At 32.7% G+C, this 18,076-nt stretch overlaps 4 protein-coding genes and 1 non-coding gene across 8 annotated transcripts; 2 read left to right on the forward strand and 3 right to left on the reverse strand.

The window, feature by feature from the left end:
* Positions 1 to 48: 48 nt before the first annotated feature.
* Positions 49 to 2,642, reverse strand: LOC106379029 (protein EMSY-LIKE 1). 3 transcript variants are annotated; one of them, XM_022717889.2, is made up of 7 exons: positions 1,631 to 2,642; positions 1,342 to 1,502; positions 1,156 to 1,265; positions 1,070 to 1,082; positions 851 to 985; positions 693 to 770; positions 49 to 623 (listed from the first exon to the last, which is right to left on the reverse strand). In XM_022717889.2, exons 1-7 carry the CDS (start codon positions 1,677 to 1,679, stop codon positions 543 to 545), a joined length of 627 nt encoding a protein of 208 aa, XP_022573610.1. In that variant the 5' UTR covers positions 1,680 to 2,642; the 3' UTR covers positions 49 to 542. The 3 variants fall into 3 exon arrangements, with proteins under 3 accessions (XP_022573610.1, XP_013674513.2, XP_022573608.1); XM_013819059.3 differs by having other exon boundaries at positions 52 to 623; positions 851 to 1,082; positions 1,637 to 2,192; XM_022717887.2 differs by having other exon boundaries at positions 52 to 623; positions 851 to 1,082; positions 1,631 to 2,189.
* A 472-nt stretch (positions 2,643 to 3,114) lies between these two features.
* On the reverse strand, positions 3,115 to 4,116 carry LOC106380140. The gene has a single exon (XM_013819948.3). It carries the CDS (start codon positions 3,904 to 3,906, stop codon positions 3,364 to 3,366), a length of 543 nt encoding a protein of 180 aa, XP_013675402.1. The 5' UTR covers positions 3,907 to 4,116; the 3' UTR covers positions 3,115 to 3,363.
* Positions 4,117 to 11,864: 7,748 nt separating this feature from the next.
* BNAA04G27560D (cilia- and flagella-associated protein 251) lies at positions 11,865 to 13,235 on the forward strand. The gene is made up of 2 exons (XM_022717890.2): positions 11,865 to 12,300; positions 12,558 to 13,235. The coding sequence occupies exon 2, from the start codon at positions 12,669 to 12,671 to the stop codon at positions 13,071 to 13,073; it is 405 nt and encodes a 134-aa protein (XP_022573611.1). The 5' UTR covers positions 11,865 to 12,300; positions 12,558 to 12,668; the 3' UTR covers positions 13,074 to 13,235.
* A 1,068-nt stretch (positions 13,236 to 14,303) lies between these two features.
* On the forward strand, positions 14,304 to 16,261 carry LOC106382814 (squamosa promoter-binding protein-like 15). Of its 2 annotated transcripts, none has more exons than XM_022717891.2 (3): positions 14,304 to 15,097; positions 15,334 to 15,449; positions 15,555 to 16,261. In XM_022717891.2, the coding sequence occupies exons 1-3, from the start codon at positions 14,781 to 14,783 to the stop codon at positions 16,016 to 16,018; spliced, it is 897 nt and encodes a 298-aa protein (XP_022573612.1). In that variant the 5' UTR covers positions 14,304 to 14,780; the 3' UTR covers positions 16,019 to 16,261. The 2 variants fall into 2 exon arrangements, with proteins under 2 accessions (XP_022573612.1, XP_013678341.1); XM_013822887.3 differs by having other exon boundaries at positions 14,358 to 15,097; positions 15,334 to 15,479.
* A 1,382-nt stretch (positions 16,262 to 17,643) lies between these two features.
* LOC125608469 lies at positions 17,644 to 17,838 on the reverse strand. Its single transcript, XR_007339362.1, has one exon. It is a non-coding gene; the product is annotated as a U2 spliceosomal RNA (small nuclear RNA).
* Between the last annotated feature and the right edge of the window lie 238 nt (positions 17,839 to 18,076).

Here is an 18,076-nt window from a genome sequence, read left to right on the forward strand (position 1 = left end):
TCAGTTTAATATGTTAGCAGTTAGCTATGAGCTTAAATGTATGATAAGGCTCTCAAGTATGGTTGAACTAAAAGGATACTATAAGAGTTTTATAGATTTGCTAGTCTCTGGAAGCTGGCTTGATTACAATTAGTTATGTTTAGTTAACTCTTTGTGGTGGTGAGTGAGAAGACCTCACTGCCAATTCCTAACATGTGATGTAATCGAATCTGAATGTTTTGGTCATATGATTGCTTGGTTAAACAATGAAATGGAAACAAACAAGCATCAAGCATGTATGATTTGCTGCCTATTTAAAGGACTGCAAGATGTCAATCAGAATCTTAGATATAATGAATCTTTCAATCCTCACATACCAATCCTATCTTCTGTAGAATCAAGCATTTGGGTAATAAGGCACAAAAGAAGTTACTGGAATCATCATGTTCAACACTTTAAACTGACACATTTATTCTCTAACTCCAGCCAACAAAAAATGCACAATTACTAAAGATCTCAATCAATCAATCAAGTGCATCAGAGCGTTTTGGTGGTGGTACTCATCATTGTCCTGCACCAGATCCTGGAGGAGTTTGAAAGTCTGGCTTCTCTCCATTTTTCCATCTAATATCTTCATCCGGAACCTGCAAGTAATCATTTTGAGATCAGATCTTTACATATGAAAGGAGATGACAAACACTTCTATGTATTACCTTCCTAACATCAATCCAGCTTAACGCTTCATTCAACCACATCACGTTCGGGTCAACAGTCGCCAGACGATGCGTTCCCTAGCAAAAGTAAACTTACTTAGAACATGAACAAAGACACAAAGAGAGAACACACAAAGGAAAAGAGTTTGTTTCATTACATCTTTAGCGCTGAACTCTTTGATCACCAAGACTTCGAACTCATCTTCACCAGGCATTCTTACACAGACCCTTCTTCCAACTAGAGCCTCCGGGTTAACTCTACCCCAGCTCGAACACAGTGTTGGCTTCTTTGCCTGCAACTTTGTCACGAAAAGGCCCAAATCAATGCTCTGCTTTACAGGTTGGCTTATGGTCAGTGGCTTCTTCGGTTCCTTCACCTCAGAATCAACCCTGAGGAAAACAAAAAAAAAATAGTTAAAAATAATCGAAAGTTAAAACCCTTTATGATCAAAAGTGTATACACCTTTCTTGATGAGCAACAAGATTCTTCTGAATGTTATCCTCAAAAGAGACGAGAGTTTCTTGCGCTATACTCCACTCGCTCATCAGCTTCTCTATGATCTGAGTCCTCTTCTGAAGAAACACCAAGACACACCCTTAAGAGAAGCAAACACAAAGATATAATGACGAGAAGAGAGAAGTGTTTTACGTTTCCTGATGACAAGGTTTCAGCTCTGAAGGCAAGGAGAACAGCGTAAAACGCTCTTCTTTGTTGTTCGTTGAGTTTCTGTTTCTTGGAGTCTTCTTCTACGGATTGATCTGTCATGTCTTTATCGTTGCTGCTCGTTAGTGGGATGAACGTTGGATCCTCTGCATCACAGTAGTAACAGAATCAAGATTACATCAATGAAGAGGAATCACTCGTAAACCCTAAAGAGATATGCGATCGAAATGTTACGTAAGAAGTTGATTCGTGAGGAGTTTTTGAACAGACGTACGTGTACCTTCGAGAGGATCTACCATGCGTTGATCTTTGTGATCTGCCATTGAAGAGAGGGAGCAGTCTCGATAGAGCAGAGGAAAGAATGTGGTGTAGAGGTGGAGGAGAGAAGAAGGAGACGAGAGATGTTATATGACTTGTGGAGGAAGGTAAGGGTTTGTTTAGTGTAACAAACTCTTACGCTTTATTTGAACGAGTCACTTACTTTCAGGCGTTAATTTTGTTCAAGTCAAGAAACAAGATTGATTAATTAAAATTGAGAAAATAGATAGTTTTACATAAATGTAGTTGAGTCAGTTGATAGAATTGACTGCTTCTTCTCTTTGTTTTTAACAAAAAAATTTAGTCCAATATTTTTTTTCTTTTGATGAAATTTATTTGATTCCATTAAATATTTTCTTCCCTCAAATTTTAATCTGGATGTCACCAGATGGTCTTGTCTTTGGCAGAAGGAAAGATAGATAATTAGAAAAGGAGAGTGATGAAACCGTAGAAATTAATAATAAGCTTCTCTATCTTCTCGTTGATAGAAAAATAAGTTACGTGTGAACCAAGTTTACATGATTTCACTTGCATATTATAATGAAAAGAATTGTTTTGACCCAACACACCTTATGTAAATCGCATCGTATTCATATGAAATAGTCTTCAACTGTTACGTAAAACATTCTCCAAAATATTAATTTTGGGTCTCGAGTATGCTACATAAAGTCATCATAAACTGCAAATGTCAACGAAACAATATCTAGGGATGTGGAAAAGTGAATCTAGATCATGTACATTTAGCAGATTATATACTAATCACTTTTTCCATTAAAAGTCAAAAGGTTTAAAATCAAACGCATAATGTCTGGTTCTTAATTTGTTGTTCGAAGTTTGGACTATGCATAGAATATTGTAAGAAAAGAAAGTAGTGGAAGAAAAGTATCCATTATAAGTTTATAACTCATATCATGTTTAGTTGGAATATAAAACTGCACAATCAACCGAGGCTACATGCTACTCAATTAGATGTATGTATTATTCTACTTTTCCAAGCAATTTTCTCTTGCTTGTGGATATCTTTAAGACTTGCGGTTTAATGAAAGGATGTAAGCAGTATTTAAACAGAAACGTAATTCCTAAGCATATATTTTTTTGTTTAAATATTAACTAATGACCTATAGAATAATTGTAAAATGCAAGTACTCTATATTACGTTTGTATAGCCAATCAATCTCGTTTTTTTTTTGTCAATCTAAGTTTGATTAAAGATGTTTTAGTGACCGTTATGTATTATTTATGTCCATTTTTAACTCTGTTTTGTATCTAACAAAGGTATTTCTTCTCTTTATCTTTTGTAATTCTTTTTTGTTCGTCTGAAAAAACATTTGTTGCTCTAATTTTCTTATATCCTCGCGTAATTAATCACTTCAAGCTTTCTCAAGATATTGCATAATTAAGTACTAGGTAAGTTCGATGCAGTTTACCAAACAATAATCAGAACTCACAAGTCACAACTTAACTACATGTGCCCAATTAGATGGACAGCAAAAATTATTGTTTTGTACCATATATCATGTTTCACTGCCTACCCCAAAAGTTTAACTTCTCGCACATTACCCCCAAAACTTTCAAGATACACTTTCACCACCTTTTGGCAATATTATCAAATCAAACTAGCTACGATTTTACAACACGATTATTAATTAATAAGACAAAAGTCAAAATCTATGTTTGACATCTGATAATTCACGAACTCCTGTCTAACATTTCTTGAAATCTCCTATAAGATTCCACTTTCTCGAGCAAGAACTTCTCGTGGCAATTAGCGATGAACATATCTGCCAAATGATCAATATCATTATCATCATCCACTTCTCCGACATCTCTGATTTCTTCCAAATCCTCTACCTTCTTGTGCTCAAGCCACTCGAGGTAGCCAGAGAGCTGAGACTCATCATCTTCTACACCATTGATGTCAGAGACAGAAGAAGGGATAGGCTGAGGGACAGGAACAACATCAGAGGAACACCAGTTGTAATGCAACCTGAACGATCCGAAAAAGATCTTTCGTTGATTCTTTGAAGCCTTTCTTGGATAAAACATGGTAAGCTTTGGTTTCTTGTTGTTGTGTTTAGAGATCTCTAGAAAGATTGATTTAGCTCTAGAGACAGCTCTAAGGAAACGGTAGAGAGGGTGTGCGAGGAGATTTTGGATTAGGGTTTTGAGTTTCATGGACGGTGTTGAAGTGGAAGTAGAAGATGATGAACATGATGATGATTTGAGCTGCATGACTTAAAGACTGATCAAGAGAGAGGCTCTTTCTTTCTTTCTCACACTATTTTGTGCTTATTTTCTCTCTATGCATTAAAGTGAACAACACTCGTGGGACTTTATACAAGATTTTCCTGACTTTTCTGCCACTCATTTCTTTGTTATTTTCTGAATAAAGTTTTTGTAATTTGATTGTCTCCAAAAATTATTGTCCTGTGAATAGTCTCTTATTTAACACGATTGTAAATTTTAGTAGAATTATCCTCTAGATAAAGTGGATTTGTTATTTCCTAATTCTTAGCGAGAAAATGTTGTTATAGACACCAAAATATTTAAATAAGAAAGGATCTTGATAAGTTGATATATATAGGTGTGATTTGTGCTACGTTATCGATTAGGATTAGACACGCAAAATGAATTGTGAACCACATACTCGTAATCTTTACAGATACAATCATACAACGTAGATTGGTCTGCCTTCTTTGTATTTTACTGCATAAAAAATTAAAAACCAATATAATTTTGTGGTTTTACTTATATTAAATTGATTTTCTGTAAGCTTACTTTGTTTTAGAGAAGACAATTATCGTGCAACACAAGAAGTAGAGTGAACCACAACGTAGATTGGTCTGCCTTCTTTGTATTTTATTGCATAAAACAAATATATTTTGTGGTTTTACTTCTATTCAATTGTTTTTTCACAAGTTTACTTTCTTAGAAACATAATTGATGTATATGTGTGGCGTAACACAAGAAGTAGAGTGAGCCACAAAAAGGGTTTGGCTGAGGACTGAATTTTTCAACTCCAAATTAGGTATCGGGAAGAGAGCAAACTAATTAAAACGTTGCGTAAGGTTAAAGAAACCAAATTAAACACTTCCTAGTATTTATTTGTCGTTATATTAATATTATGTAATCTCAGATTCCCACCACTTTATGTCTCACTTCTGTTAATTTGATATAATTAACTACAAACGCAGACAGCCTTCTGAAGAATCTACAATATTTTAAAGACGTAAGAATAACTTCATAAATGTTAAGATAATTAAATCAATAAATAATGGATATAGTAGCTTGTGGAGTGTGTTTTAGTGATTTAAATAAGACTAAGACCCCAGCCTACAACTTCTACTAAATTCTAGTTTATACACTCTTCTTAACTTCCCAATTCCCACATTTCCCAAACTTAGATCGGATCAATAACAATGATTATTATATTACAATATCTAACACTATCATTTTGTTACTATTCTGGACTTAATTAATTATTGATTAATTAATTTTATTGGCTGGTGTTCATTTGGATCTACGAAGGGATTAAATTTAGGCAATTGGATCCATGCAAATTAGGCCAAAAGGTCCTTGTCGTCATGGAATCTTGGACCAGTTGCATTGCAGGAATTTTTAGTGGTTCATAAGCTAAACAAATCCCAACAAGGACATATCTTCTACGTACACAATCATAAATCTTCAATTACATATGCGTGTATTAGCTAGTTTTTTTTTTTTTTAATCCTTGTTTGTAAATGTGAAATGTTTTACTGATAAGGTTATACGGAGAAACTGTAAGACTATTTCTCTGATTTGAATTAACTTTTAAATATATAGCATCATTTGTTTGTGGATGATATGAATAAGTTATATGACTGGATATTCATTTTCCAAATAGCCGCGAACGGCGCTTAAGGCTTAAGCCTCGCTGAAAACCTCAAAGACCGAGGATATATAAAACGAATCACACTATTTCTTAATCTATACTATTAAAAGGGAAGGAGTTTTAAAAAATCTACCTATAAAAAGTTGTTGGACACTTTCATTAGATTTAACTATTTTTTTGGTCTCACCTTATTTTTCTCTAACTATACAATATTTTTAATGAAATCATTTATTACTTCTCATTGTTTAGGAAACTGAATATAAAATGATATTTTATGAATATAAAAATAGACTCTATGAATTCGGTAATATTTTATCAAATTAACTTTCCATAAAAATTTTTTATCGTATTCTTTGAATATGAAAATTTCACAAACCAATATTGCATTCTAATATAGTACTACATAATAATAGAAATGTTATTATTGAATTCTATGTTGTTGTATAAAACATAGGTTTCTAAGACAACCTTTATCATAACATATATATTTGTATAAGTTTGTAGACAAGTGTTTGAGCACGATTTATAACATCTGAAATATTCTTTTTATACAAACTTACATGAATATATAGTCATTCTTTTTTACATATAGATTCAGTAATATTCTGAAAGAATGCATTATTGATAAGTGCTAACCTATTTTACCAGCTACAAATCCATATCATGTAAACCCAATTATTATTAATGAAAATTGATGATGAAATTTAAATAATGTATATACAATGTATATATAATATTAACTGACTTTTATACAATTTATATATAATCTTACTAGAATTGCAAAATATCCTATATTTATATCAAACCAAATATTTCATATAAAACAACTAATTAAATATAAATTTTAAACACTTCAGTAAATAAAAAATCATAAATTTAAAAATATATTAGAAGTTTCATTCATCTCTTAAAATATTATTGAAGATTATTTATTTTTCTATCAGGTCAACGAAATGTCGGGTCACACTTGATTGCGGATTTTTTTGAAGTTTACATGCTTTAAATTAACGAGTTTTCATTAATCTAAACCAGTTTATGTACAAATTATCATGTTTATTGGTTCGACCATAGATCCAAACTTGATAAAAAAATATTGTTCTCATCTAATTTAAAATAATTTATTTTAAAATAATAGACATTGAGTCTGATCAAACCATATAATGTTTAAAAAAAATCAAACGATTAAAAATATAATTACATTAACTAACTAAATAAAAATAATAATTTTATTTTTTTGATATATATAATACAATTTTGTCACATAATAATGAATAACAAGACTAAAATACAAATTCATATCATATATTTTTATCAGAAAAATAATCCGCGCTTTTAAGCGTGGGTCAAAATCTAGTACTTACTATTAAAATAAAATCATTCTAAAAATTTCTTTTTGTAATACCTACTCATTAATATTTTTTAATCCTACCTTTATTTTCTCTAACCATCTAACATTTTTATTAATAGCCATATTAATACATGACACAATAACGGCAATTAAAGCAATATTATCCTCCACATAATCATATTAATATATCTTACTAAATTAAATACCTTGATAAATTCATTTTAAAAAAGATTGCGAACCATATATTAATTTCGATATAAACATTTTAATCCATGATATAACTTATCTTTCAATATTCACGATGACCTTTAACTTGACTATTAATATACAGCAAGTACTTATCAACAAAATCTAAACTTTTGAACACTGAAAAAATTAACATTTTTAATGTAATTCAAAATTGTCAAACATATATCCAACTATTTACAAAATCAAATTTGATAAAAAAAAATAAGCAAATCATCTGTTAAAAAATTATATCTATTACAAAAAACTTAATTTTATGAAAATATTTATAATAAAAATTTATTATTTAAGATAAATTTTTAAAAAATATTAAAACCCTAAAAATTTATACTATTTAGTTAGCTAAAAATATGCCAAACAAATCTTAAATCTTATCAAGTGAACAAATGCAACTCTTATAAAATATACACACAAATATATTGAAAGAGAGTAGCCTTGAGTATTTGGGTCATTGGGTTAGGTACGGGCGGTTCTTTTTGATTTTGGGTCCTTTGAGTCTTAAAGATTTGGAGCCAACTATATATTTGATTTTTTTTTGGCTTGGGTTTGGGTTAGTTTTCTCGGATCCAGGTTGGTTCGAACCCATAACTTAAATATCTCTAAAATACCTATAATTTTCAGGAATGTGTCGGGTCCGGATCGGCCCGAAAAAACCGAAGTACCCAAAAACCCAAAAACACCCAAACCCGAACAAACACCCAAAAATCCAAACAAATACCCGAAAATATTCATATAGTCGAAAACCTAATTTTACCTAAATTCAGATCCGATGAAACCAAAAAGTTATCCAAATACCTGAAATATATATTTAAATTTTTTTTAAATTTATCCAAAACTATAACCGAAAACTCAAACTTGAAGGTTAAAAGAATAGCTGTAACACAAGCAATATATCTGAAATACCCAAAAATACCTAATCTAAACAAAATATTTCGCAAACTTTGGGTACCCGATCGGGTCTCCGGTAAGATCTAGACCCAAACCGAGATCGCATGTCTAATAACATACCTAATAGGCAATTTGCCCTGTACCCGGAACCGGACCAGACCTATATCTTTTACTCGGTTTCAGTTGAGTTTTTTTGGATCCGGATAAAATTTTCAGACCTAAGAGAGAGTTACAAAAAAATATATACATACAAAATCTCAAATAAAGTAATAACGTATAATCACAAAATACTAATTCATATCAAACTTTTTTTATAATTAAAAAAACCCGCGCTTTCGAAGCGCGGGTCAAAATCTAGTAAGTAATTATAATAAATCCAATGTGGTGATCTGGTCTAAAATTAGTCTTTTAAGATATATCGTCACAGACGGTTCAACACTGTTAGGGTCCTAGGACAAAAAAAAAATTACTCTCTAAAACTTATATGCAAATAATATTTAAAATATTTTTAAAATTTAATCAGTAATATTTTGTAATAAAAATAAACTATATACATATCAAATAATTTTAGATCTTTTCAGTTTTCTTTATTATATTTATAATTCTTTTATAAAAAAATGAGTCCCTTAATTATTATTATACGGAGGACACATGATTGGATCCGGGGCGGTCACACCACTTGTCGGCCCTCCCTGTATGGTCCAGTGTGCTGATTTCTAGTTGATCGCCACCCCTGAATCCCTGGAGCTCTTGTCTTTCTTACAAGAAGAGACAGGCCAACATACACATGCAGAGCACATCTACTTTGTAATTTTAAGTTTTCGTAATCAATCTAATTTAAAACTTCCTGACCATAGAAATGAAAACTGCAACTTTCGTTGTTGTATCTGTTTATCAATTTGGGTATATAAGTTGTAGATTAGTCATATGATTGTTGGTATTTTTTATAGCAATAATGCTTATTAATTGTAAGACTGTTTCAGTATTTTGTGAGTCTCTTATTATGACTCGGCCAGGAAAAGTAACCTTCATGCAAATTTACACGTAAATTTTTGCGATATTCTTTTTATTGACGAACTTAGCTTCTCTGATGTCAAAGTTTTAAAAGGTCCCTCAATGTTACACACTGAAGATAATTTTAACTTGGGATACTATAAGTCTATAACCACAATATATTATCACTTGGTACATACATGTATATATGTATTATCATTGAATCTTGTAGGAAAAAAAAATTTAAATCTGTTTAAAAAAATTAAATAAAAATAACCAACCATAGCGTCCCTCGATATACCTCAATTTTAGTTGTCAGAATATGAGTTTTAAGTAATTAAATGTTACATTTTTTGTTCTTTTTGGTGATTAATAATAGTAGGGAAAATGCAGAGAGAATCCATGGATGACACAGAACTACAGAAGGAAAGGTAAGAAAGAGGTGTGTCCAAAGTGCATCAGCAAGGCGTGTGGAGAATCCATGGATGACACAGAAGATGAAAGAATTATAACCACTCTGCAACTACTCCTTCCTTCATTTTATTTCGCTCTTTCTTTTACCTTTTGTTAATTAGCTAGCCAGCTAGGTTCCATGGACTCTAAGTTGTATACGTGAAGCTTTCGTCTATTAAAGGTGTAACGTAAGAAGTTGAAATGTTTGAGCTAAAAGGGGTTAGACTTAGAGAGAATCAAACTGATAGAGAAAGTTGGTTATCAGAAAAGCACTTGATAGAGAGTTTAGTAAGTCACATAAGAAATCGAAATAAAGGTGATCATCATCATCATTGAACATATTTAATTCATTACATCATCTCTCTTCCAAAATTCCAATAATTTTCACATGTTCTGCATCAGCTATTGTATCCACCTTCTCTGACTTGATCTAGGCCATCATAAATACATACACACACTTTAAATGGAGATTTGGAGTGGTTTAGCATGACATCTCTCTCTACTGATCTCTCTTTTATGAAAACACTCAAATATAGGGGTGTTTCGGTTCATCTTTTTTTACCGGTAAATCGGTTTATAAAATATTGCTACTATATTAAAATCATATATACTTTGGTCTGGTTCGGTTTTGATACAGTTGTTTTGGTTTATATGGTTTTATACAAAAAACCATAAATATATTAATCTGTTATAGTATTTTCAGAATTTTACTTTTTATAACTAGTTATCAGTTTTACTAAAACATAAGGATATTTCAGTACTCTAAGTTTTAAATAGAATATTTTCTATGTTTTACTATATTATTAAAAGAATTAGTAAACATATAAAGTTAATAATAATAATAATTTTTATCAAACAGAAATATGAAAAATTTGTAATACCATAATATTATTAAATAACTAATTTACTAGCACAAATATTTTTAAATAAAAAAAGGAAAAATCTATGTTTTATTTAATTTGATAAGAAAATAACTTTAGTTAAAAAGATATATTAAATTAATAAAATCAACATTTTAAATATGAAGATCATATCAATAAATGAATATGTATATATTATTAATTATATTATATAATTTTCATATAATTACTATTATATTTAATTAGTCAGTTTATTCGGCTTGGTCGGTTTATATACCAAATTATATTCATATATCGCGATTTTTTTAAAATAACATCCATTTGGTTTATTTGATTTACCAAATCGAAACCACTTTTTCAACTTTTGTTCGATTTAGTTTTACCGGATTGAATATCCTTACTCAAATATATAAATCCATTTGCTATTTTAACTTGTATTCATTTAATAAAACTAGCTTTTACTTGTACTCAATTAACAAAATATAAATAAACATCCCAAAATGATGATTTTTAAATGAAAATTACTTGATTTCTGATTATAAACAAAAATTTACAACAAATATAACTCAGGGTCAAAAAATACAATTGAGCTGAGAATCTAAATGGGTCTAAGCCCAAACTCAACAAGAATAATGTCCCGTTAGCGGTCTTTGTGACTCTTTTCTAATTGGAAGCGTAAACGAGTGGTAGGGTGCCATTTGGATGTCCATCCGGTTAAGATCAGATATTTTGAGTTTTGGATATTCAGGTGTTTTTACACTTCAAGTCGGATTCGGATAATTTGGTCAGTCAGTTATTTAGAGTTATTTGAAAAAGATATATTGGAATGAACATCACTCATGAATAAAAAATAATCAAATATGAATTTAATAGAAATGTGTAAAATAGAGCAATATTTTATTAATCAAACAACAACAAAATAGATTGTTAATCAAAGAATGGGCATCAAGTGGTCAAAGATGAAGAGCAATACTTCACAAAGCAACCTTAGAAAACAGTGTTTCTCTAGTAAAACTGACAGGTGTAAAGAGATTAAAAAAAAAAACCATTAGTGTGAACTATGAAGAGAACATGAATGAGACTAAACTATTAAGAATTTATGGTTAATATACATATTTCGGATATCTATTCGGATATCGGGTATCCAAGCTCCTCTAATTTAATACCGTCCGGATATTTTTATAGATCGGATCGGGTTCGAATTGAATTTTTCAGTTTGGATTCAGTTTCGATATCCGATATCGGAATATCCATATCTGAGTGGTGCACACCAAAAAAAAGGTGTAAAAAAAGCGTAAACGAGTAGAATATAAACCAGCTGACAGCTGTACCTTCATGATATAGTTGGGGTGATAAATGGGCCTTCAAGTTGTACACATAACATGTATGTCTTCTTCTTTGAATACATGAGTTTAAATGGGCCTAAGGCCATTAGAGAAATATCTGATTTCAAATCTATGAACGACGCGGTCACGCGGCTTATTAGCTGTCTTTATGACTCTTGTGAGTCTTGTCCAACCAGCAACGAGTAAGAATGTGGTAACACGCGTCTATCCAAACGCGTGGGAGCAAGCCGTATCCATCATCAACGGGCTTAAGATCCCATTTGAGTCAGTGAAAGTGGTGGAAGTGAGAGGAAAGCGTCATTCTTACGTTTTATAGCTTCACAGAGCAAAAAACAAAAAACAAAAGAAAAAAAAACTCTTTTGAAGCAAATCATCTTTTTCTCTATTTCAACGAACACTCTCAAATCTCAACCAACACTTGTTGTTGTTTCTTTGTTCCCTTTAGATCTCTTTCCTTAAAGTCTTATCCTTTGTTTCTGATCTGGGTTTTACTCTCTCTGGTAGGTTTAGTTGCAGAAACTTGTGAACAGATCAGTTGAAACCCCAATAAAGATAAGAAAAGAGAAACCCTTTTATTGGTTTATTTGGTGTTTTGTCTCATTCTGAGAAATGGGTTCACAGGTGAGTCTTTGTTTCTCTCTCTCTCTGTTTTGTTCTTTACGGTAGTGAGTCCTGTGTTTGACTGTTCTGGAGAGGTTTGGAAGGAGATTAGATCTTGTTGTTTCTCTTTAGAATTAGACTATTCATGCAACTAGTTTCTGTGGAGCTTGCTTATAGCTTAGTTTTGAGGTTACTACTGATGAAGTGTTGCTTTGAGTTTTAGTATGTGTTTTGAGTTTTAATTCTCCCCCATTGTGTTGTTGTGTCGTGTTTTTCAGAGCTGGGATACTGAATTGGATTGAAGAGAAGCAACCTTTTCACTTGGCAGGCTTCTTGTCTAGTTGCTTGAGTCTTTTGGTTTGGTTTGGTAGAGAATTGAAATAGTAGAAATGAGAAGAGGTAGAGGGAAAAGAAAGAGGCAGAAGGCTACCGCTAGAGAAGATGGTGATGAAGAAGAAAAGATTCCAGCTTACAGGAGAAGAGGGAGGCCACAGAAGCCGGTTAAAGATGGAACCGAAGGAGAAGGAGAAGAGATTGTGGAGAAGGATGAAGATACAAACGGTTCAGTAACAAGCAAAGAAGATGTGGCAGAGAATGGGAGGAAGAGGAAGAAGCCAGTAGAAGAGTCTAAAGAGAGCAATGTAACAGAAGAAGAGAATGTGTTAGGATCGAAATCAAGCACTGATGATTCAGTGAAGTCATCGTTGTCTATGGGGTTTAGACAGATTGGGAGTAGGAGGAAGAACAAACCAAGACGAGCTGCTGAAGCTGTTGTTGAATGTAATGGTGTTTGAAGAAAGAGGTTCTTAGAGACTACCTTTTTGTTTTGTTTTTGTTGACTTGAATCAGTTTTTGTTGTTAGGACCTGCGTTTTGGTTTCATACATGGAATCAGATTTATCAATTTTTCTGAGCAGTGCTCTTTAGTGGCTATGAAGAAGTGTACTTTCCAAAGTATTTTTTTAAAGCAGTTTGCAAATCAAAAGAAAGAAACTAGATTGTGTACGTAGATAAAGCAAAACACAAACGGAATAGAATCCAAGTTGTACACACAACTCAATGAAAATGAAAGTACACAGATTATGATGGTTACATGACCATGAATCAAACTTCCCATACTCTTCAAATTATTTTTGTTTAATTTATCAAGAAAGATATTGTTTGAAAAGAACCAAATCTAAATTGCAAAAAGAAAAAAAAAAGTAACAAAAAAATAATTCTGAAAGCTTTCAAGAACCTACTAGTTCCCTTGAAGAGTCACATCCTTGGTTGAGTCCCAACACTCTCTGTCTCTCTCTGCCCATAATTATCTTTTCTTAATTTCTACTTTAGTATTTGTACAAAGAGTATAATACTACTACTTATAAACTATTACTATTGTTTGACCACGGCAAAAAAAATACTATTGTTTGACCAAAAAAAAAACTATTACTATTGTTTTTGTTGCTCTTTATATAGTAATAGTACTATCCACTATTGTTATAGTATCATTATACTTAGACAATCCCTAATGGTATATTATTTTGAAGAAAAAAATGAGTTTGTGAAATAGTATCTCTTCAAATTTGAAGAGATACTATTCACAAACTCATTTTTTCCCTTCAAAATGATGCACTATCGAAAAAGATATTCCCTTAATTTTTTTATGTTTTCATTCAAAATAAATAAGCTTTATATTTATAAATTAGTTCTTAACATTTTATATAATTCTGTTTTATATTTAAAAAGTTTCAATATTTATGTTTTATTCTTTAGAAAAATTATTAATACTTTAGAAAATAATATATATATATTTGTTTTATAAGCATTTTGAAATTAATAATAAGTAGTATTTTTTGGAAAAGAAATGAGGTAAACAATTGAAGCAAAATTCATTTTGATTTTATTTCATTTTAAGAGGGGAAATGATGTAAACCATTGGAGATGCCTTTAGGGATGCAACAAAATACAATCTAACCATCCATTTATAGGTATCTGGCCAGTTCATAATTTACAAACTACTACAATAAAGGTCAAAATTTTAACATCATTAGGGTAATATTCCTAGTTTTAAGAAAACTACAGTATATATCTTATTTTATATAAAAAAGTGAAAATATACTATTAATTTATTTAGTTATAGAATAAATAGCTAGAGTTTACATGAGAGTTTATGTTCCCTGGTCTCATTTAAGGATATCATTGTGTACGTTAAAGAAAAGAAATATTCTCTAATCTCTTTTGTGTTTTATATAAATGTTCATTACAACATAACCTCAACGCTATAATCAGTAGCTGTCGTGGCCTAGTAACAATCACTCTTGATTGTCTCTTCTTTTGTCAGCTTCTCTCCTCTCTCTCCTCATTTAAAAGAGCAACAAACAACTAAAATTAGCAAAACCACATTTTCTTTCACTTCTTCCCCTTCGCCCTTTCTATTTCTAGGCTCAGCACTTACAGAAAGAGAGATGAGCAGAAGCATTTCTTTCTCTGCTGAGTAAAAGAAAACAAGAACCATTACTCATGGAGTTACTAATGGGTTCGGGTCAGAACCGGACTGAGACAGTTGGTTCCTCCTCCAGAGAGTCTTCTTCACTTAGTGGTGGACTCAGGATTGGTCAGAAGATCTACTTCGAGGATGGATCCGGATCCGGCAAGGACCGGGCTAACAAGTACCGTAAGACTACTACAGGAGCTAGGTGCCAAGTGGAAGGTTGTAAAATGGATCTAAGCAATGCAAAAACATATTACTCAAGACACAAAGTTTGTGGCATTCACTCTAAATCATCTAAAGTCACTGTCTCTGGGCTTCATCAAAGGTTTTGCCAACAATGTAGCAGGTTTTTTGCATCTTTCTTTTTTTTTACTATTTTCATCTTTCTTCTCTCTTTTTATTTTACTATTTTTGAGCTTTTTTTTTTGTTTTGTTTGCTTTGGCTCTTAACGTCTTTGAAGAGTCTTATTACAAAACTTTACAGCTAGTTATTATCTGATCTTGTCTCTTGTCTTTAGAGAGAATAAATAAAAATGAATTATTATTATGTTGCTTTTCATTGAAGCTTTCTTTTCTCTTTAGGTTTCACCAGCTTTGTGAGTTTGACTTAGAGAAAAGAAGTTGTAGAAGACGACTTGCTTGCCACAACGAAAGAAGAAGAAAGCCTCAAGCAACAAGAGCCACTCTGTTCACTTCTGGTCTCTCTAGAATCTCTCCATCTCTTTACGGTTAGATCCCATACAAATAGCTTACTCTCTTTTCAGCTTCATGTGTCTTAGAAGCAAGTTCTTGATTGGTTACAGGAAGCGTTTTGGGAGATCCATCATGGGATAGGAGTGTTTTCTCACAGGGAAGTTCAAGATTTAGTATAACATACCCAGAGATGGTGAACAATAGTAGCACAGACTCAAGCTGTGCTCTCTCTCTTCTGTCAAACTCAAACACAACTCAGCAGCAGCAACAACAACTTCAGACATCAACCAATGCTTACTTGATGGACGCAGAAAGGGTTAAAATGGCTCAGTCACCGCCTGTCTCAGTACATAATCAGTACTCGAACCAAACCTGGGAGTTCATGTCAGGCGAAAAGAGCAATTCGCCTTGTGTGTCCTCCCCTGCTTTGAGACTGAACCAAATCTCTGAGCCAGATGATGAGCTCCAGTTCCTGACGAGCAATGGCGCCACAATGGGTGGATTCGAGTTGAACCTACAGCAGCAGGTTCTGAGGCAGTACTCTTCTACTCAACATTTTACTTGGCCTCTTTGAGACTTTCTACCAAGAGCCCTTACCAGTAGAAGGTTGCTAGTTGCTACTAAGAGTTTATAGTCTCAAGATTTTATTAAATTAAATATTTTTCTATGCTACTGCTACTTAAAACCAGACAATGATGCCAGATAATGGCCTTTGAATCTGGATATTATTTAAATGGTTTTGGCTCTTGATTTTAAGCCATTTGTTTTTAGTACTGATGCTATATTAGTATAAACGCAGATTAAAACATCATCATCATTAATATATATTGTTAATAAAATCAGAATTCCACATCCTTTTCTAAATCTACTATCTATGAAACCATCACTAATATGGCAACTAGCGACTCCTTACAAATTCTTTAGTAAGCATCTCTTAACTTACCTGCTTATGCAACTGCAAACAGTATCTTACTTCTGTTTCTTGCTTCCTGTTCAGCCACCGACACGAAGCTTCTGAAATGATCCATAGCACTGTGGCTTTATCTAGTGATCATCCTCATATACGCCAGGGCATTTGGAAAGAAGAGCTTCACTCGTTTCATACTGATTCACAAATTTAGAAAAAAATTGTCAGTGTAGAGTATACTTAAACGAACTCAATACATAGCACACTGATCGAAGAAAGCTTGAACGCTACAGATGTTCATCTCTCAGTTTCATTAATATCTCTTGCAAATCCTGCAAAACCAGTAAAGCTAAACTTGTCACCCCTCAAGAACATAAAGGACAATGCTGACTCTCAAAACCTCAACTGCTAGCCAAGAACTAGAGAACATACCTCTTCAGTGATATCCTCCTCTTCTTCCTCGATCTAAGAATCTCCACACTCACTGGCTCAACCTTACCAGACCCTTCTTTACCAAGAGCTGACCCTGGCTTCTTTATCCGTTTCCTCTCTATCTCCAGTCATCTCAAGCCAACTGAGATTCTTTAGCTTCTTATGCTATGGTTCAAAGGTTACAGTTTTCTTTTGCAAAAGCAATCATCTTTCAACCAGAGGCAAGTGAATTGAGATTACGTATACAATACCCACCACGATCTCACTCAGCTATCAATCTAGTTCCGTTAAAGGGCAAGTTTTTAATCTATAAAGTTTAAAACTTTGTCATGAAAGCACCACCTTTCTTTTGGAAGTTTTAAGTTCTGGTGGTATAAAGTATAAATTGAGATAGGTCTCCCATGTAGCCATCGTTGTCTGCGTCTTGTTCGTGTTTGGCTGCTTCTCCTCCGAGCCCAGTCACCTTACTCGTTGATTCTGCCTTTGTTGCGACAACTGCGAACTAAAATAAGAAAAAGAGAGCAACTGTTAACGGGCTTTATAATTAGGCCCAATAAGATTATCTGGATCTACCTTGGACTTTCTGTGACGCTGCTAAAGAATATCTGAAACCCTTTGTAAGTTATCATAATTTAATATAACACGATATTTGCTTCTAGGCACCGTCAAATTATTATTATTTTTTCTATTCAGGATAGTCAAATGTGACAATCAATATTATTTATAGATAAGAATCTGATTAAATTAGAAGAGTGAATCATTCTGAGACCCAATTTTAATAGTAATAGAAATAATTTGGGCCAATGAAGCAGAAGTTAACTGGGCTCGGAAGAGAAGGTTAATATTGGACTTAAAAATTGGCGGGTTGAGCCAGCCCGTGCAGTAGTGCAACGCATGGGCGACTTGCAAAAGCCCAGATAGCAAGCTATCTTAGTGGGCCTTCTCCCTTAAAAAATAGAGTTAATATCGTGTGGCCCGATGGACCACATATCAGATATTAAACTGATAAGAACAGATACTACACTTGATCTTAGCCAAAAGGCCGAGAAAGGTATGATTTGGAAGTTGGGTTCGGCTTCTTATTTATACTACTTCTCATGCCTTCCACACTTGCTTCGTAACCGATGTGGGACTTTGAAAGTACACGACAAAACAAAAGACTCTATTTGTTTCAGCGGGTGTTCGTGACGATTAACCGACAATAGCCTCAAACCTAAAGCCAAACAACCCACCAATAAGTCTTCCTCTTCTCTTCTTCTTCTTCCTCCTTAACGTGCTGTAGAGTTGAGTGAG

Source organism: Brassica napus, chromosome A4, assembly GCF_020379485.1.
Source record: "Brassica napus cultivar Da-Ae chromosome A4, Da-Ae, whole genome shotgun sequence".
Lineage (NCBI taxonomy): Eukaryota > Viridiplantae > Streptophyta > Magnoliopsida > Brassicales > Brassicaceae > Brassica > Brassica napus.

Excerpts from the sequence above, each read along its gene's own strand:
- LOC106379029 (XM_022717887.2), bottom strand. The coding sequence starts at position 1,679 with ATGGCAGATCACAAAGATCAACGCATGGTAGATCCTCTCGAAGGTACA. Across the intron at positions 1,503-1,630 it reads AGATCCTCTCGAAGGTACAC|AGGATCCAACGTTCATCCCA; the intron begins GTACGTCTGTTC and ends ACTGTGATGCAG. Across the intron at positions 771-850 it reads AAGAGTTCAGCGCTAAAGAT|GGAACGCATCGTCTGGCGAC; the intron begins GTAATGAAACAA and ends TACTTTTGCTAG.
- LOC106380140 (XM_013819948.3), bottom strand. The coding sequence starts at position 3,906 with ATGCAGCTCAAATCATCATCATGTTCATCATCTTCTACTTCCACTTCA.
- BNAA04G27560D (XM_022717890.2), top strand. The coding sequence starts at position 12,669 with ATGAGAAGAGGTAGAGGGAAAAGAAAGAGGCAGAAGGCTACCGCTAGA.
- LOC106382814 (XM_013822887.3), top strand. The coding sequence starts at position 14,781 with ATGGAGTTACTAATGGGTTCGGGTCAGAACCGGACTGAGACAGTTGGT. Across the intron at positions 15,098-15,333 it reads TTTTGCCAACAATGTAGCAG|GTTTCACCAGCTTTGTGAGT; the intron begins GTTTTTTGCATC and ends TTTTCTCTTTAG. Across the intron at positions 15,480-15,554 it reads AATCTCTCCATCTCTTTACG|GAAGCGTTTTGGGAGATCCA; the intron begins GTTAGATCCCAT and ends GATTGGTTACAG.